The sequence below is a fragment of the Erithacus rubecula genome, assembly GCF_903797595.1.
Source record: "Erithacus rubecula genome assembly, chromosome: 4".
NCBI lineage: Eukaryota > Metazoa > Chordata > Aves > Passeriformes > Muscicapidae > Erithacus > Erithacus rubecula.
Genome location: NC_136686.1, coordinates 65,766,056 through 65,786,491, shown reverse-complemented (window position 1 = coordinate 65,786,491; position 20,436 = coordinate 65,766,056). Strand labels below are relative to the sequence as shown.

General features: G+C 40.7%; 1 protein-coding gene across 3 annotated transcripts; it reads right to left on the bottom strand.

The window, feature by feature from the left end:
- Positions 1 to 369: 369 nt before the first annotated feature.
- IL2RA (interleukin 2 receptor subunit alpha) lies at positions 370 to 13,956 on the bottom strand. 3 transcript variants are annotated; one of them, XM_079304003.1, is made up of 7 exons: positions 13,849 to 13,956; positions 5,372 to 5,557; positions 5,032 to 5,154; positions 4,514 to 4,741; positions 2,718 to 2,771; positions 1,763 to 1,835; positions 370 to 496 (listed from the first exon to the last, which is right to left on the bottom strand). In XM_079304003.1, exons 1-6 carry the CDS (start codon positions 13,922 to 13,924, stop codon positions 1,783 to 1,785), a joined length of 720 nt encoding a protein of 239 aa, XP_079160129.1. In that variant the 5' UTR covers positions 13,925 to 13,956; the 3' UTR covers positions 370 to 496; positions 1,763 to 1,782. The 3 variants fall into 3 exon arrangements, with proteins under 3 accessions (XP_079160129.1, XP_079160130.1, XP_079160128.1); XM_079304004.1 differs by having other exon boundaries at positions 370 to 491; XM_079304002.1 differs by having other exon boundaries at positions 380 to 515.
- Positions 13,957 to 20,436: the final 6,480 nt, after the last annotated feature.

Genomic DNA, 20,436 nt, shown 5'->3' with positions numbered 1-20,436 from the left:
CCTGCACTTGACCCACCTGGGTGGGGAAGAGGCAGGGGGACATCAGGTATCCAACAAAAACTGCTCTGTTTGAGGGGAGGGTGGTGTGTGGGCTGAAATGACACTGGTACCCTTTAATATGCTTGGGAGGATGGTCCATATGTACTCCTGGTGGCTTGGGAGGGGCTGCAGTCATACTGGAAATACATGTGCTGCATGGTGGGAGGAGGAGAAGTGGGTTTGGGAAGCAGTTTCAGGCAGGGCACTTTCCCCATCTGTCAGTGATGGGGTGCAGTCCTCCTACCAGCACTCTGTAGGTGGAAAGTCATGCTGTGTCCAAAAGACTTAAGCTGTAACACCTTCTGCCTCCTTCACACGTTGGATTTGAGTGTCCAGGCTTCCTCCTCTTTTCCCACTGCTGGTCTTAGGGTCACTAGAACAATCTGATTTCTTCTGTGGCAAGTCATTAACTTCACAAGTTTGCATCTGAATGCCACAATTCTGTGAGAAGCCTTCCCTCCAAAAGGAAAAAGACTCTATTACAGGTGAGAAAAAACATATTTTCTACAGCTTCTTCTATATTTACTATGAGAAACAACAGATTTTTTTTTTTTTTTGCAGAAAACACCATTTAGGATCTCAGTTACTCTTTCATTTGTCAGTTACTATTTTATCTGGCATTGGCTATTTCACTTTTGTTCCACCACAGAGCCAGTACAATGTGGATCATTCTTGGCACTTTTTCACATAGCATATTTTCAGAAATCCTACAAAGGCCCAAGCAATCTGCACCATGGTTGATTATCTTCACTAAAACATGTTTCAAAGCATTGTTTACACTTTATATGGCTTTATGCATCCATGAATTAACAAAAGTCTACTTCTGATGTGATTTCATGAGGTCCTGTCTTCTCACTTGTCAAGAAAAATCCCCATTCAGCTAAGAACTATCAGTAATTAGTAAGGAACATGAAGAGAAACAAGGACAAGGATTAGCAAAGGGAGAGGAGAACTCCCAAATGTTAAATAGGGACATCTTGGCTTAACTAGGATGGGGAATCTGTGAACAGGAACAGCCTTGGTGCATCTCAGTGTAGTAACAGAAACAAGGAGGAGGGCAGACTGAAATAAATCTGAAATACAAAGTTGACATGACACTACTCTGAAATCAGGGGGATGAAGGAAATAGAATTACGTGGTTGTGGTGGCAGATGCTTCCAGAGACTTCCTACAGTTTGGTCAGAGAGAAAAAGACTGATTGCATAATCTATCTGAAACAATGTATTTGTATAATTAATCCTAATTTTCCCACAGAATTAATCTCCCACCCATTATTTGAACTGCCATTCTCAGTTCCACAATGGCTGGGACAAAGACTGTTTTTTAGAATTATAGAATCACAAAAGGATTTGGATTGGAAGGGATTTTAAAGCCCATCTCCTTCCATCCCCCTGCCAAGGGCAGGAACAGCTTCCACTAGACCAGTTTGCTCCAAGCCCCATCCAACCTGGCCTTGGACACTTCCAGGGATGAGGAGTCCATAACCTCTCTGGGCAACTTGTTCTGAGACTTTTTGCTTACAAAAGCTCTGGTTCCTCCTTTTCTTATGCCAGTATCTAACAGCTGAATCAGACAATCCCAAAATCCTGGGTCATATTTAACACCAAAGATGTCCAGAAATCTAAGCAGTGCAATAGGGAGAGGCTGATCCAGTTGATAACTCTTCCACCTCTAGGGATTTTTTTGGTTAGATTTCGAATTTTCCTCATTCTGTCTAACTTACCTTATTGTCTGCTTGGTGAGTCACACAAAGGCAATGGGAATGATAAGCAGAACAAACCAGATAGCTGTAAAACCTGAAAATCAATATGGTTAGCACCTGAAGTTATCTTAATTAGTGCATTTACTCCAGCTGGGAGAAAAAGGCAAGATCAGGGATTGGGTTTCATCTTGCCCTTCTGCCCAGAGGCAGGGATTTTTCCACATTGTCCCATTGTTCCCAGGCCCCGACCAGTGGGAACTTGGGCAACTAGAGACTGACCACAGTCAAATAACCAGGGACTACTGATGTTGTGGTCTCTGGAGTGGTTTGCAAAACTCCTCCTTCCCTTCTTTCACCTCACTCCATTTTTCCTTCTCACTATAACATGCACTACAGTTTTCGACAGACTCCAGCTGGAATCAAAAGCCCTTGTGCAAAGTCTTGAGCATATGCACAGTAAAACACAATTTCTGTTTCACCAGCTAATGGCTGAGTGGAAGATGGAGAAGGGGGAGAAGAAAATCTCTTCAGACTGATCTAAATGCAGTGGTTTAGCTGTGAAGAAATGTTCTATTTACCCATCTTTTTTTATGCCTTTGAAAATGTGAAAAAACCCTCAGCATTTAAATATTTGCCTTTTTTAATGCTTTTTTCCAGTTAAAGTAATTTGCTGAATTCACAAAAGGTCTAAGAGAAGAATCTGAAAATGGCTCCATTTAAAAAAGAGACTTTTGGTTGGTCTGTTTTCTTTTACATCCCGTACAAATCTTTGAAAATTTCTTTATAAAAGCTTAAGAGCTTAAACAATTTGTTTATACTGTCTTTACTAACTTCTCACACAATACATGGATATAGATTTGTCTTGCAGCATATTTAGTAGCTCTTCTAATAGAAATGGATTTCTCTGGAATAGGACAACACACTGAAAGACCAATTAAGTGCTCTTTGTGATTAAATATTTAATAAAATGGCATACCTGTCACTGGCAGTGTCCCTGCTGAGGAAGGGAAAGAGGGCAGAAGAGTCAAACCTATGAAGAGAGAGAAATTCTTGATTTTTGTATCAATTTGCTCTTCTGATGAAGAGCACCAGAGCAGTGATGAGGAAAGAGTCAGGCAAAGAGCCAGCTCATTCCAGCACCAAAGCAGTGCCAAGGGTAGAGTCTGACAGCTCACCCTCTACACAGGACACTTTAAAATTGCCATGTTTGCTTCTTGGCCATCAGTAGAACTTTGCAGCCTGCATATCAACATACCCACTGATCTGGTACCTGCTAATGGTGGGCATGAAGTGAACTGGAATGGGATCCATCTAAAATCTTTACTTCGTATGAGATTGGAAGGATGACTTTCAAGGTGCCAAGATAGTACTTGGAAAAACCAGGACATATTTTTGCCCATAAATGTAAGCTACACCTTCCCTGGTGGCAAGAAATTAATTTAATTTATCTCTTATCCTGAAAAGGAAGCTCTGAGCTTGGCCCAATATGAGATATGAACAGATTTTTAACAAGAAGTCCTGTAATAGTGGTTTCTTGATAAATTTCTTTGTGCTAGTGCTGAAGGAGAACTGAGAAAGTTCCAGCCTCATTGCAGACATCACATCATAGCAAATACAAAGGCAATACTTTAGAGGAATAAATATTTGGTGCTCTATTTGCAAGAACCTGACCTTGCTGAGGTTTGAGAGCATTTTGCAGGCAACTGGAAGTATAGTTTGGTTGAAATAAAGGCCAAGGGGGCTTCTTTTGTTCCATGTTTTTCACAAACCCAATTTCAAAAATTTTAAATATTTGTAATTTTTAAATATATGCAATTTCAATGGGTCTAATATTAGTCCTATTAATTAATCAATAGTCCTATTATTTTCTAGGACTGGTTTGTTGATGGGTTATATCCATCACAGGAAGAAGTTCTTCTGTTCTGATAACACCAAGTAAAATTTTCAATGTTGTCATGATGGAAAAGGAAAGACCAGACAGTAAGTGATGGCTTCTGTACTAGGAACACTCTGAACCAGGCACCACAGGGAAATAGATCTATGAAACAGGGGAATAAGTCCTGGGCTGTTGCTGAAACAGTGTGTGCAGTGGTCTGGTATGGTCATAAGGGCTGGAATGACAAAATAGCCTGGATTTCTCACTGACAGCCATTCCTTTTAAAGCTATAAAAGCCACAGCAAACATTCACAAAGCAGAAATCTGTACATTTTCCTGGAAATGTGTGGAGTTTCTCCTGTGAGTAGGGACACCTATTTCATAGTTACTTCCCAAGGGATTAAGTAAAGGAAACTGTCTATGTACATTACCATCATTTCAGTAGTAAGCTACTGTTTCTTTTGTTGGCTTTAATACAGGTATTTTGATACAATTCACTGTTTTATGTTGTGCAATAATCTGATAGTAGTTATTTTAATTTATACTATGTAGTGAGTAATTCTGATGAAGATCTTTTGTCTGTTCCCTCCTGTTATTTGTCTTAATAAACAATTCCATTTTATATAAATCTGATTTGCCATCAATAGAAATTGCAGGACAGAGCGATTCCTTAAACTTAAACTGTTGACAAAATCTGAGGCTAAGGAATGATTTGCCATCATTTAAACCCCTTTCTGTGGAGGTGTTCAAATACACAGGGAGTTCTTTCTTCCCCTCAGTGGCAGGGCTTCTTTAGTACTTTTTTGAAGCTCCCACTCTCCCCACAACAGCTGGAGGCTCTGAATCCCAGATGAGCAGGTCAGGACATTGTTGTGGTGTAATCACAACCATCTTACCTGGCTCAATGGTCCGTGGTGGCCACTGGTTGCTGTCATTGGTGCATCTCATATCAAGGGGGGTCCAGATGATTTTGCCCTTCACCTCCTTGCATGTCCTGCTGCCAAAGGTGGGGGGTCTCTTATCATAACCTGTCTGGCACTTGAAATATAAGACTTGTCCCACATAATGCCGTTGGGGCAGACTTAGGGAGGCATGTGGAACAGTCTTGGGAGGACCACAGAAACCTGTGGGAGCACAAGGCAGCACATGGTTAAAGCAGACAGATTTTGCATACTGTTCCTGTTATTGAAAATCTTGTGTTCTTAGAAAATATAGACAAGCAGGATATACAAAGCCTTTCTAATTCTTGGTTAGGATATAAAATACTCATTTACTTACACTATATCACTTATTCAGCCAAGATATTACACAAATCGTTTCTTTCCCTCTGACTGCAAAATAATTAAAGATTACTCAGTTCTTCCATGGAAATCAGCAGGAGAAGCATTACAGTATTGAGTGAGCTCTTATTTACCTTTTTGTTTGGACTCTGAAATGGCTTCTTGCTTCTGGGGTTCAGGGCTCCTTGACTCTCTTTCTGGTTTCTGTGTAAGTTCAAACTCCATCATGGGAGTCATTGATAACAAATTTTTCTTATCTGTGGAGAAGTTACATTTGTTGAGTTACAGCAGGACAAATATCAGAACGAAGTGCCAGAGCACCCAAGCTTTTAGAGGTTGGATAGAAATGTTTCAAGTTCTAACTTAGAAAAATAAGCACAAAAGATCTTTTGTTAATGCCCAAATTTGTTTTATACCAAGTAATACATTGGAGAAACACCTCACTGTATAGAAAAACACTCAACACTCACTCACCAACACATTTAAATTCTTCGTATTTCCAAACAGCACCCTGCTGTTCACTCATACACCGAATTCCTGGGTATGTACCCTGTTTTCTGTCATAGCCAGGGTCACACTTATAGTACAGTTTGGTCAGTGGTGGATACATTTCAGCAGTAACATCAGCAAATTCAGGTGTTGTAAGATGTGGGCATTCACCTGCAAATAGAAAGCCTGAGAATCAGGACAGTCTGGCATTTCACTTTATGCATCAAGGATTTCCCCATTCTCAATACCAGACATGTCCAGCAGATGGACAACATGAAACACTATCAACATTTTCTTAATGAAGCTGTACACAATAATTTTGGAGAGCAGTTACTCACACCAGAGTGTGCAGCCTCAGTCTGTGGACTGAGGCACAACAGGCAAAAGTAAGCTATTAAAAGTTGCAATCATCTATAAGCAAATATTGGGAATGGGCATAAACTCTCAGTTCTGTCTGAGGACACTAAAGACCAGCTTACTGTGAAATAAGTTTGCAAACCTAAATATAACATGTCCCAAAACAAGGACATGAAGTGTTGTGTCATCAGCAAATCATATCTAAATATACCTCTCAATCAGTTGGAATGAATTCAGTTAGATCATTTCAGTGCACTTGAAAAGCCTGCTCAGGCTGAGCTGGGGACCCAGAGGTTGATAAAGGCACTACTTAATGATTATTTAAGGCCTAAAGGCTGAGAAATTAAAGGATAAAATAGTCTGTTTGCAGCAGGGCTGGCACTCTGGATCTTTGGGTGCATGATCCATGACCCTTTATGCTTGTGCACAAGAGTAGCAGCTATCAGGAGTGAAATTTCTTAGTTATTGTATCCTTGCATTTTCTTCAGCCATAATTAATGCACCCTTAGCAACCAGCAGGAATTACTAAAAGGCCCTCGAGTCCCTGATAACTGTTCATCATTTGGTGTCTGGCCTTGACTCCCAAAGTGACTTCTCCTTGAAAGACCAAGAGCAACTCAACCTGTGACTTCCAGCCACAACCCTGCAAAGTCCTTTTCTTTCATTTTCTCACTTTGTTAATTTTTGCCCTTTTTACTTTACCTTGTTTTGCTGTTTAGTAAAAGTCACAAAGTTTGAAGAAGGCAACAAAAAAAAGTATGTGAGCAGTTTAACAGCTAATCTACATAAGGGTTGTTTTAATCCTCTTGTACCTTTGAGTTATCAAAGGATTTGCCTTGTAAACTACATCAGACTGTGGCTTTGAGAGAAACGACTGCACCCGAAATAGTTAACCACATGGTTTACCACAGACTGTCAGGGTGATTAAAATTAAAGAGTTATCAGATCAGCAACAAGTTGAGATCATGTACTCTCACTTTCCCTGAAAGCTAAAAGCTTGTTTCCCTCAAGACTTCAAAAGCCTCTTTGAAGCAGACTGCAGATCTGAATCTCAGCACAAGGCACTTAAACCTACAACTCATTAGTCTCTTCTTAAGAAAACCCACAACATTTAACATACTCATCATAAAGGGCAAACATGCTTTTAATTGATGATCAAATGTTGGGTTCTTCTGAACTTGCACTCATCAGACAGGGATTGTGCAGAAATGGTGACATAGTGAACATCCACACTGGAGCTGGATTGCACACAACCTCCTTGGATCCAGCCTTTTAATTTCATCTACATTGCTCAAATTCTTGTCTTCTAACATCTAAATAACTGCAGTATCTTCTCTGACCTTTACAAACAAATTCCTTTCTCTGATTCAGAAAGACTTTTGGAAGATGAATTTCCAAGGTCTTCTTGTGACCTTCTGCCTGCTTGCCTATGACTTTTAACTGCTTCATTGTCCCACAAAATATTTTGCTCCCCTTTTCAAGAACCTTTTCCTTAGCAATCATCATAATCTTTTAAAACACTGACTTCTTCCACACTAGAGCTCATCACCAATGTGTTTGATATCATCAGCTTTTGGGTTTATTGTTGTACCACTCCTCACACTGGGAGGAGCAATGAATTAATACAGCTATTGCAAAATATCCTTTGCAATGACTGCTGTGAATTGTCTCAAAGTATCTTATATACCTTCAGAAGTGCTTCACTTTATGTGGTTTTTAGTCCTCTTTCTAGAAAAAGTAGGCTCTCAGCATGTAACCTCTGCACCCTCCTGCCAGGCAGTTGTAGGAGTGAAAAGGTCCTCTCTGAGCCTCCTTTTCTCCAGGCTGAGCTTCTCCAGATCCCTCAGCCTGTCCTCATCAGCCTTGTGCTCCAAACCCTTCCCCAGCTCCACTGCTCTTCTCTGGACCTGTTCCAGCATCTCCATGTCTTTCTTCAGTTTCATGGCACTTCCTGGCATATAGTATGGGAAGATTGCAGAGAGGATGCAGACCTGGTGAAGTCTGGATCATACTGACCTCTGGAGTGAATCATGCCTAAAAAACTTCATTTCATCTTTGTGCCCAAGGAAACTGCATGGTTTGCCCCTCAAAAAATCGACATCCTTGCTGTGTGAGTGGTAAATAGCCAAAGGGCTGGAAGAATCCAGGGAATAAGGAATGCAGGGTAGATTTTTTCCTTCACTAGATATCTCACCTTTTACATTTTTAGGGAAGATTAGCTTTGTTTTTTGAGGTTTTTTTGCCATTTTGCACCTTGTTGGTAATTAGCAAATCAACTTGTTTGAGCTGGCATGATATGAAAATATCAATCTTTTAAAAGGCCAGCACATCTGGGCATAGCCTGCCTCACAGTCTGTGGTGATCTGGTTTTGCACAGCCCAGCTTTCCCTGGATTCTACATCCCTCCACAGCTGCTCCAGGGTTGCACTCCTGCTTTTACTGGGTTGAAATACTGTCCTCATATTACCTTGAGGTGTCTTGATATTTTGTTTGACTCCTTATTTTCCCTCTGCACATATTCCAATTTTATGTCCCCATGACAAGGTGCTGTGTGCTACTATTTCCTTCTCTTGCTATCCTGACATCCACTGTTCTTTCTTTCCTTAATTCACAAAATTCATCAGCCTCTACCAGCTATTGTCATTTCCCACACCCCAAAAGTGCCCTGAGACTCCATTTCTCTGCACTTAGAGATAGCAAATGGGCCAAACAAAGAGGTTGGTGTAATTCTGTTCATGGATATTTAGCTCTTCTGTCAGTTGCAGAATTATAAGAACATTTAGGTCTCCTAAGGCAGATGGGAATCTCTGTTTTTCCCTATATTCATGGATTTTTGGTGCTTACAGCATTTGTAGAAATTCTGGAGGTGGTTTCAATTATTCTGATGGAGTGGATGGTGACAAACCCTTGGAATTAGAAGGAGACTTGTATATTAAGACAATAGACAACCATGAAACATTAAAATTAAAAAGTAGATAATGGTTCTGCTGGAGTGCTCCCTAAATTAGGTTTGAAAACTTTTTTGAGACCTGCAAGCCTTGTCATCTGAGCCAGCAGATAGGTGTGAGCTGGGGTGTCTGATGCCATTTGAGATGTCTCAGGGCATCTGGGATTTCCATATGACCTGTCAGATATCATACAGGAGATACTGGAAGGGAAGAAACCCAGCACCTAAATCAGCATCAGTTCTTTCAGGTTTCTTCCCTCACGTTTCCCACTTAAGTATGTTACTCACCCAACCACAAAACTGCTCTTGGTGGGTGTGCTGCCAGTACCAGGCTTCATAAAACCCTCCTGCCTGTTTCTCTTCCATGTCTGAGCTGGCAGAGCACTGATAGATGAGGCTTTAAAACAACACTTTTAGTCCATGAGAAGAGAGTGGGGAAAATTTCTAACAGGTATTTTTAGTGCTAGGTAAAACACAGACAGTGAGTCATGCCACAATAACCTAAAGTCAGAACTTCCTCTGTCACGTGGTTGTATGTCACCAGCACTGACATTATTCTGATGTCGAGTTAAAGCAGCAAGGTGCAAAAATAGGATGATTTTCCCCTTACTAAAAAGGCAGTAGGATGGGATTGGTAGGAAACTGGATGTTCTGAAGTTTTGGGCAGAAGCAGTGGAAGAAACCAGACACTGCACACACTGCCCAGTTCAGAGATGAAGAGCACCTCTCCCCAGAGACACCAACAAATCAAACCAGGCCAAAAGGAAGATATTTCCCCAGCTGTGCCTGAAAAGCTAAACCAGCCCTGGGGATTTATGTGAAACTGGGCTCTCTAAATGGTACAGTCTCATGAAGATGAAACTGATACAGGCAAGGCGAAGGAATTGATACCAACAACAGGACTGAAACGGTAATGAACTTTTTCTAACTTCAAAATTTACTCCCAAAGGACCCTTTAACAAGCAAGTCTCGGCTCTGCAGGATTCTTTCCCCCACTAATGTCATTTAATGCTTCTGTGAATTTGTAAGATGGGAATAGATCACAGATGTGGGGTTGGGGTACAGACCCCAACTTTATTGTAATTTGCCTGTGAGATTATAATTGGCTGTACCTTAGAATATAGAGAGATTATCTTAAAAATAATTTGAGTAGTAGTCTGTAGAGTCTGTAGTGTAAGTGACAGAAATACAGTGCAGATAAAATAATCAAGCACAAGTTTTAATGCAAACAGCAATGGAGGAGAGACCAGCCTTAGGGGGTTGGAGGTGGGTTTGAATATTCCCAGCAGAAGAGAAAAAGAATGTCCCGTTCTAAGGATCTGACAGTTCAATCCCTGCTGTGTTTGCTGTACCCGGTGTCTCTGTTTGAAAAACAATGCAAAATAAAGTGGAATATGAACTGTCAGGACCATAGAAACCTGCAGACACCTAATTTATCTTCTTCAAAACAAAGCTTTAAGGTGCTTCTTTCCTTTTATCAGCTATAGTGGTCGAAGAATGTTCTTACATGGTTGCATTGATAATCAGAGTGGTTTACCTTCTAACAGGCAGGTTGGGCTGGGGACTTGGACTCAAAATGTGGAATCAAAAGAGGGAATGGTAGGAAAGAGGAAGAGAAAGGAAAACTAGCTTGGGCACAGTGTGCTGCATAGAAAGCGCACAAAGTAAAGAATGGGGAACATTGTTTTTGTTTCTGTGTGTTTGTAACATCCTTAGTTCCGTGCTAAAGCCACAGAGCTCAGACTCTCTAAATGCAACCACAGTGCATGGTTTTGTAACAGATACAGAGCCACGTTTTCAAAACAGCATAGGTGAAAGCCTTGTTTTGGTGTGTGGCATTTTTGCTTAAATAGACAACCACGGTAACACACACCTTTGATATTTTCATCTAAAAGGAAACAAAAAGTCTCTTTTTAAACAGCATCAGAGATACAGATTCTTTCCTTTGTCTGGAACTTTCTCAGCCTTGCCTTTTGTAGAGCTGAATAGCCAGTAAAGAATATCCTCTCTGAAAATAATTGAATGATCTGACAAGTGTGTGTCCCAGTCTCGGGAAAGTGAAAAAACAAGATCTAGTGGGGAAATTTTTTATTTCAAATATGCTCTAAGGACTCATATCCCTGACTAAGAGACTTAGTATGGTCATGGAGCTTTGCCCTGGAGATCTCAAGAGTGAGATGGAAATTTTTTTGCACCTGGAAATGATTTTTCTGATGTCATGCATTAAGTATTTTTCACATAGGGAGGGTTATATGTTCTTTATGTGAGGACTCATACTTTACAAATCAAGAACATCAAGAAAAAGCATCAGATGACAGAGTGCTGCTCCCCTGGCAGGGCTGAAGAACAGGAAGTGATGAAAGTCATGCAAGGACCTTTGCAAATGTGGGTTTTGGGGAAGCATTGAAGGAGACAGAGCAGACTCAGTGAGCCAAGCTGTTCCAAAATTCAGGACCAAGATCAGGGAATGGAATCCGTGGGTAGAAAATATCCAGAAGCTGGGCTTTGAACATAGCATCAATGAAACAGGGAAAACAGGGCAGACAAAGCTGAACATTGATGAGGTAGAGAGGTCAAAATAACAACACTTTGAAGGCAACAGTGAGCAAAGTCAGAAGCTTTTTAGAAGAAAATATGAAGCTTTCTAGAAGTAGATAAAGAGTGGATTTTTTCTGCAATAAAAGGAAAAGGGACATAATATCTTTGATGAGGTGGGAGAACAATTTCACCAGCTGAAGAAGCAGGTACTGCAGGATCTGTGTGCAATACCTGCTTTTCCTCAGTAGGATCACACTTTTAAAACATTTTTTAAACATTTTTTTAATTGTAGTTGTATATTGAGCCCTTTGTTGGTGAAGGCCACTGTAGCTGAAAGGTTTGTAAAGGTATTTGCTCTCTAGCTGAAACCTTACAACAATCACTTGTCTGTGTTTGACAACTTTAATGTATTCTACATTGCATTTCAAATCCATGGGAGCCAGCACTAATATGCAAGTATAATAGGAAAGAAATTCCTCTCATTTACATTACTGAGATCTGGTACCCATCTTGGGTGAATGAAATTCACTTGAATGAGTTTCTTTATTTTGTAAGTCGTAATCCTTTCCAGGTTTAAGTTGCAAATCTGTTCAGTGTATCCCTGTATGATGAATGCAAGATGAAAGGGTTGTAGGAGCACAGACCAGCTTTTACCTTGTGTTTGACCCTCACTTCAGACTTTACCCATGCCTGCATCCTCTAGGCACTGCTGCTGTGCAGAATAAAGGAGATAAATGTGATGCTCTTCACAGGAAAACCAGCATTTCTCTTCTTCTTAGCACTAAGGTATAGTTTAGTTTCTATTAAATGAATGATCATCCCATGCCTTGACTTCTCCAGTCCCCCAGGACTTTGCCCTCTCAAAATACCTTGAGAACTATCAGTGAAACTGTTCTGTATAACAAATGCTTTTTATCTCCTTTTCCCTCTAATTATATTTGTTCTTGATAGTGCATTTTGACAAACACTATGTAGGGCTGGACCTATTTACAAAAATGAACTTGCAGTGCTGGGACACGTTGAAAATACTGAGGCAAAATAATAAAAAGAAAGCACTGTATGTGCTGAGGCCTGGTTGATTTTTGACCAGTTTGACCCAGCCCCTTTCCCTTTGCTTTGCTTATGTCTGTTCCCAGGTCTCCTTGTTGACCTCCTAAGGCACTAAAACCAACAGGTCTTACAGCTACAACACCTTAAGTGTCTCCATAATTAAAAACCCCTAAACTGGTAAAAGGTGGTGTTTCTACCTTAGCATATTATTTGCAGGGAGAAATTACAAATATATATATAAATATTATGTTTAAACATTGGGAGATACATTGAAAATAAGTACAGAAAACTGAGGAAAGAAGAGCTTAGTGATACAGTGGAGAATGCAAAGCTGTGCATTTATTAATTCAGTGGTGAATAAAATTACATCAAATAGCATAAAATGCAACTGCTCTGACACCCCTCATTTTTTTTCCAAAAAACCAGAAAGGTTTCTGATAAACGAGAACTGCCAGCAAGAAATTTCACATGTTCCAGGCAGAGTAATACAGAAACTGTGATCTGGGGGAACCTGACTCATCCCAGAACTGATCCCACTGACATATCTCTGGCTGAGCATCTCACAGTGCTGCTCCTGCATGCAGCACCAAAGGGCTCTGGCACCTCATCTGGCAGTGAAACTCCCCATGAAAGAGAAGGTGCAGCACTTATTGACAAAATGAGAATAAAATCACCCAGGGCTTCAACACTGGTGAAGGTTCTTCCTGCATTAATGAGTTCAGTCATTAGCAACACACTCTTCCCTTGAGGTGGCCAGCCCCCAGGAAAATTCCCAGCCCTGCTAAAGATGATCCATCAGCAGTCACGTCACCAGCATATCTGAGAGCCTGCCTTGGGCTGTGTCTGTTCGTACCTCTCAGCCTGGAAATCATCATCAGACACAGAAGGAAGTATCCCATTTATCTCTGAGAATGGAAGATTTTTTCCCTGCCTTTGAACAAAGCAGTTTAAATTTAAATACACTAATGTATCGCCAGACCATTTCTCAATGCACACACTTGTCAAGATAAATAGCCAAATCTAAGCAGTGTCACCATTTATAAATGTGTAAAATTATGCTGAATTGGATTAGCTGTCTCAATTCACAGTTCATAGGCACTGCTGATAGAGAGGCATAGCTGAAAAAGTATTTCATATCTATAGTACCCTTAGCAAATTTGGATGATACATTTTAACTAACAGCATTACTATCAATTTTACCTACAAAGGTACTGACTGGCATTTCAGTGTCTATTTTTGTTTCCTAAAGTTACAAGAAAATGGAAAAAGGAAATTCAAAGGGCTCCCTCAGGCTGCTTTGATCTGCCCACTGTTCAAATGATGGGTTGGAGGATACATACGTTAGTCAGACAAAAAATATTTTCTAAAGCTCTGGATTTTCTGCAGTTGACAGTCTGTGGGCACAGAACCCATTTCTGTCATTTCCTTAGAATAATAAATTCCTTAAGCTCCTTAACATCGTTCCTTTGCTGAAAGAAGTCAGGATATTGTGAATACTGAAGACCTTCCAATAGCCACCAAAAAACCCAAATCATATTTTCCCTCTCCAGAAGGAAAAAGAGTATTTTACCTGACTTCTTGCCCTCGATGAATCCAAACAGGAGCCACACCAAAAGCCACTTGAGCTCCATGGGACTTGTCCACATCTTTTCTCCACTCCTTTGAGGATGGTGAAGTTTCTCAGAAGTGATGAGCTGTTGCCAACCAAGCCAAGGAGCTGATTACTGCCTGATGAGGCTGCCTGGGAGCATCACCCACGTGTGCAGGGAGGATTTTGGTCAGCAAATCATCGTTTTGCTGGCTCCACGGGAAAGAACAAAGGCTGCTTTCTGTTCAGGCATTAGTCTGTTATCCAGGAAACCAAGCTCGATGCTCGGTGTGGCGAAACGTGCCATCGTGTGTAGGAAGTGGTTTGACACATCAGAGCTCCTGGCTCCAGAGCTCTTTCACATTTCACAACAGCTGGTCAGTAGAAACAAGGACACTTTAAAAGATTTGTTCAGGCACTCAGCCCCAAATCTGTGGCTGGAAGTGTATCAGAGAGTATGTATTCCACATGGTTGTGGAAGAGATGTCTGATATGTGACAATGGATCTCAGGCAACCTCTGTGGGTTCTACCTGCTAAAAAAAGTTCCTATGGCTTTTTAGAGATCTTCTGTTAGTGATGATCAAGTCACACTGCATTTGGTTTTGATGGAAACATGTGTGAAGTTTTTCTGAATCACAGCTGAGCTTCTGAAGGATGGACAGCTTGATTAAAAAAAAAAAAAACAAACAAACAAGAAACAAAAAACATGAAGGTGAAACTGGAAGGTTTGGAAAAGCTTTCTCTTGCTCCTAAGGGTGTGATATGCTTCAGTGAAATTCTTCCAAATGCCAGTGGATAACTGGAAATTATGAAGGAAGTTTCACACTTTACATAGTTTTTCTTCTGCCACTTCCACAGAAATTATTTCCTGTTAGTAACTAGAGAATTAATTGGGGTAGACTATAGAAAAAAAGAGATTTAAACTATCTGTGGTATTCTATCATGATTATTACATGCTGGGCACTTATTTCTCCTTTATAAATCCTCAAGTAATTAATTATTCTTATCAGGAAAGCTAAGGAATAGAGGAGATACATTTTTAACTGCTGCTATGGCTGCATTCATCCATCTGCCACTTTTCTCCTGATAAAGCTCCTTTTGCTCTTTCCATGAGAGATTTTGTGCAGCTTTGTAATACAGGTGACAAATCCTCCTGCAGGGTTTGCCAGCTGCAAGGCTTTGCCAGGAGATTACTTCTCAAATCCAAATGCAACAGGGCATGGAGAACAAGTAACATTTCTGAAGCAACTGCTGTGAGTAAAATGCTCTGCTCACCCCAGGGCTGCTTCATGCTCCACAGGTATTTACTGCCTTTGCTTTAGTACCAAATCATCTTCCATATTTAACAGTGTAATAGGAAAAGCTCATGCCAAATCCCTCTGAAGGACTTAGAGTTTCACTCCTGAAAAATCTGTCTGAAAGTCTTAGACCCAAATCTTTCACCTTTTTCCAAAATGCCTGGAGATATGTAACTGCCTGAATCCTGCAGTCATCTGGGTTGGTAAAACATATTTATTATGTTGCTTGGAAAGAAATCCCAAACTTTTTATCCCTTCCTTACTAAATATGGGGTCTGTTCTTTTGAGGTGAAGGGATTTACTTGCCAACATCTGCTTCAATTTCTTGCTTGGTCTAACTATTTAATTCCACAGCTATTTTAATGATGGACAAAAGGATGGGGGATGTTTTCTGCAGTCCTCCAGCTCAATCTTTCATGCAGCCATCTGTTTTCAGGTAGTGAACCTCAGCACAGGTGAATAACAGCCACTAAGATGTTATCATAAAAGGTGAGATTTTATCCAGGAATGAATGGAAAGTATAGTCAGTTGTACTGGAAGGAACGGTGACTTCAGGTGGCTCATTGATACAAACACATACATGAGAAAGACCTCTAAGCCAGACTTTTTTTAAAGGACAGAAAAAACGGTTATGGCTTGTGAGAGGAATTAGCCAGAACAGCTTTGGGTCAATTTGCTGCATGATTCTATGAAAAAACAGTGCAGATTCTCCAAGGAACAGACCCAAAGCAGAGCGAGGTAGAGAAGGAAAGACTGAGAACAGAGAGACTCAACAAGGGGGAAGGTACCCAGACACAGATAAAAACTGGGGTTTATGAAAAATCAAACATAACTAGCATATAATTTAGATTATTAACATAAGATGCTAGCAACAGAATTAGATGTGGCTAATTCTAAGAAAGGGATGTGCAATGAAAACACAATGGGTATCTGGGAAGTGGTGGAGGAAAAAAAAAGAAAAAAGGCATCTTGATAATTAAGGAAGATGTAAGAGGAAAAGAAGGTGCTGGTATATCTGTTGCTCCTTGACTTTTTCTTCATTCATCAGCAGAGTTTTGCTGCTCAGATAAGTCCTCTGTTTCAGCAGAGACCTGGGAGGAAAAGACCCTGTCACGTAGCTCAGGCCACCACAGAAAAGATTATCAAGATTATTTTTATTTAATGTCACAAGACCACAAGTACAGAAATGGAGTTGCCAGGGAGTAAACCACAAACACAGCTAGAGCCTTTTTAGGTTTAGGTTTAACAAGGGCCTTTGTAACCCTGTAAGTGCTTTTAAAACTTTGCACAAACTCATTTGGTCTGGAGGAGTGTCTTTTCCTTAAACTGATCTCTCAGCCAGCTTGAAGAAAACTTGGATTAGCTTTCTGATAAGATCACAACACTATGATCTTATTGCAGCATTTCCCAGTTCAAGGCAGTGGTAAACATCCATGTAACTCACTGAAACAAGCAAACTTTGTGTTTTATTTAACTTTTCTGATGTGAATTACTCTTACACAAGTCCTCTGTCCAAGGGAATAACATTTCATATAGACCCTCCCAGGGAGGGTGTGGGAGTGGCTCTAGCAGCTACCTAAACTCTTGTTAATCAGCATGTTGCTTATGCATCCTTAAAAATTAATCCAACCTAATTATCTATAAAGATGAGACAGGTTTGAATCACTTTTTATTTCCCATAAAAGTGAGATGGAGCTGACACAAGGCACACAAATTTCACACCTTAAACAGAGCATCTTTACCAGGTGCACAGGGTACAACTCAAGAGAGAGTTGTATGGTCAGTATAATTGTCAGAGTTCCCCCTTGAGTCAGTGAAGAGTCAATAAGGGCATCTAGAGAGTGATTCACCTCCTCTTCTGAACATCTACATCCACCAGATGAGTCACTCTTATCTTCTCTCCCTCTCTCCCTTCCGTCTGCACAGAACTTTTAGGTATCGCCAACTGGATGAGACAAATCCATCCTGAAAATCCATACTGAGTTTGAAAATAGAAATTAAATTGATTGTTTAGTGACTGAGAACAGTCTTTTCTGCCACACACGCTGGGTATGGGTCATCATGGTTCATGTTAACTATTCCATTCTTTGATGCTGAGTTGTGAGATAAATATGTGAGGAACATGAAAAACTCTTGGATATGTTTTGTTTCCACGGAGTGAGAATTGCCACAATGTTCTTAGCACACCAATTACCAGACTGGGTTTCTCAATACTTCCCCATGCAAATACAGCTGAATTGTACAGCTAACTTCCTTCCTATTCTTATTGCAATCATCATTCCCTTGGCCTGAGAAAAAAAAAAAAATTGAGGAACTGATAAATTAAGTGTATTATTGCATGGTCATATTTGCTCCTTCTTTTTATTTTATTACCAGGAAGTTATAGTGAATTAAGTATATTTAATTCTGTGAAGTGCACAAGTTCTAACACAGCCTCTACAGCGAGCTCCTTAACCAAGGCACCATTTCTTTGCTTGATTTCAGTGACAATTTTTTATATTATCTGTAATGTTATGGAAATATAACCTAGATAAATTATGAGGTGGGTATGAAATTTATTGGAAAATCCCTGAAATGACAGTGCCCTTAAAATGGTTCAAAACTGTGTCAAACAGAAGAGCATATTGAGAGGCACTGATTAACTGCCAGAAGAGAAGGATGCACTGAAAGGTGGTGAGTCTTTGGCTATTCAGTATTTCCAGCAGCTCCCTGGATGATGAAGTCCAGTTGACAATGTCACACATGAAAAACTTAAATCTAATTCTGATCTGTACAGCACATGAAAGAAATCCCTTGTTTTGTGCTGTGACAGTGAGGCCATGGGTAGGATGTTGCCCCTGCTAGTGGGCACTGAACACTGAGAAAAGCATGGAGCAGCAATGGGAATGAAAAAACGGCCTAGAAAACCCCTTCCAAAAGAAAGGACCAAACAACTTGAAGCTGTCTGAGGAATGATGATGGAGAAGGGGACAAGGTAAGAGCCTTAGCAGTGGTAGTGATGGAGCTCATCCAGACATGGACTAGATGAGCCCTCAAATCTCCTTCCAGCACTTGAGTCTAGGGATTATCTAAATAGGGCACATCCCCTTTATTAGAGACACCTAAAATCAAGAGAGATGAATGTGAGCAGGTTTTAATGTTCAGTTTGGCACATCCCACTATTCCCATCCCACCTTTGGCCCTTAAATTCCAAGTGAACTTCCCATGGTTGAAGATCACCATTAGAAATCTTTCTGCTGCATGTCAGCACCTTTCTGCATCTTCTTTACCCTCACAGGCTGGGTATGCCTCTGTTTAGCTCAGTGCCTTCCTTTATCTCAGTGAAAGCACAGTTAATCTTGTCTGTGTGAATTTTGTTGAGTCAGCTCTGAATTTACCACCTCATAGGAAGCTGATGTTGATGTTCCAAGAACTGGGGCTAAATTCTCTGCCACAGAAACTAAAAGCAAGCTGGTGCATTTCAGGTCTTAGACCCTAATATAGTGCCTTACCCTGGGAGTGAAAAAAAAAAACCTGAACTGGATGGATTTTGAGGACTACTTATAGAAATGCAAAAAATTAGAACTTCTAAATGCAAATAGTAGTGGGAACTATTTAGAGAAGTTCTTCAGCTCGAGTAATTTGGAACATTTCTAGATCTAACCACTAACCAAGAAAAGTTCACATTCAAGTGTGAAAATTGGTATGGTACTCAGGAAACAGGTAGAGAGTGAGGAAATTAAAAGCTGTGTAGAAAGCTCAGGGTGCATTTTGCTTCAGCCAGGCCAAAGATACAGAAAATAATAGGAGCTTTTCCTTCTTGAGCAGGAATTATTAAAGCTGACCCTTTTATTCAGTGCAGAGTAAGAGTTCATGCCTTGTTTCTTTGCTTCTCATGAGGCTCAGGACTTTGTCCAAATCTTTGTGATTAATCCCAAATTCTCTTCTTACAGAATCAAGTGCAATCTTTCCAATTGTTGCCAGAGTAACTCAGGGTGAGATATGTTACAGAAGTCAGATGTGATGACTTGGGACAGAATTTCAAAACCATTATTTCCTGTGGTTGCTGTGGATTTTCCCAGTAGGGCATTTTTTTTAATGCACATTCAGTGGTTCTCAAATATTGCAGCAACACCAGTATTTCAGTAGTTGTAGATGAGGCAAAAATGGGACAACTAAGCATCAATGAGGGAGCACTGATTTTCAGCAAAGCCAAACATTTGAGGACAGAAAATTATGGGTGAGATATTAAATAAATAGCTCACTGGTGGGTACCCTTTCTATTGGGTCAGTTGTCCATGGCCTGTTTTGGTGCAGTTAACCTGAAACCATTTCCATTGACTGAGCACTATTTGTGCAGTGGAGAAAGGTGGGGTTGGGATGGGATCTTTGGATTATCAAATCATACAATTACAGAGTCACAGAATGGTTTGGGTTGGAAGGGGCCTTAAAGATCATCCAGTTTCAACCCCCCTGTTGTGGGTAGTGTCACCTTCCACTATGCTAGGTTGCTCCAAGCCCTGTCCAACCAGGCCTTGAGTACTTCCAGGGATGATGAGTCAACAGTTTCTCTGGGAAACCTGTTCCAGTGCCTCACCACCTGCACAAGAAACTCTTCCTAATATCTAATCCAACTCTACTTTCCTTTGGCTTAAGGCCATTTCCCCTTGTCCTATTGCTCCATGCCCATGTGAGAAGTTCCTCTCAAGCCCTTCTTTGAGCCTCCTTTAGATACTGGAATGCTGCTCTAAGGTCTCCCTGACCATGAGATGATTGAAGTGCAAAGCTCTGAGTAGCTTGACAGGCCTGTGGAGGATTCCAGGGCACTTTGTGTCTTTCTCCTGAGGGAGCTCAACTGCTCAGACAAGATGAGAAAAGAATTTTGGATCAACATAGTGGTTTTCACATTTTCTCAGTTAATGCTGATGTTGATGTAGACACAGACTTTTGAGTTAGTCACCCATCTGTTGTCATGGTGAAAGAAGCAGCAGCAGCTCAGATGACCTATTTCTGATGTCTGCATTGGGGTGAAATGAGCTTCACTGTGAAGTGGCTGCTTCTCTGCACTGGCTGTGAACACTCAAATGCTGCAGATGTCACATTTGGTTTGAGGATACTCACCAAACCTCCCACCTGGCATTCAACTGCCATGAACAAACTCTGCTACAATTAGCACCAAACATTGCCCTGCACTGCCCTGGTGTCCATAACAGATTCCCAGTGCTTAGAGACCTTGGCAAAAACAACCTCCCTGCCACAAGGTTTAATCTCTTTAATCAGATGAGCTAGAAA

Coding starts and splice junctions, on each gene's coding strand:
- IL2RA (XM_079304003.1), bottom strand. CDS start 13,924: ATGTGGACAAGTCCCATGGAGCTCAAGTGGCTTTTGGTGTGGCTCCTG. Junction 5,155..5,371: donor CGAAGAATTTAAATGTGTTG/GTGAGTGAGTGT, acceptor ACTTCTCCACAG/ATAAGAAAAATTTGTTATCA. Junction 2,772..4,513: donor ACCACGGACCATTGAGCCAG/GTAAGATGGTTG, acceptor CTCTCTTCATAG/GTTTGACTCTTCTGCCCTCT.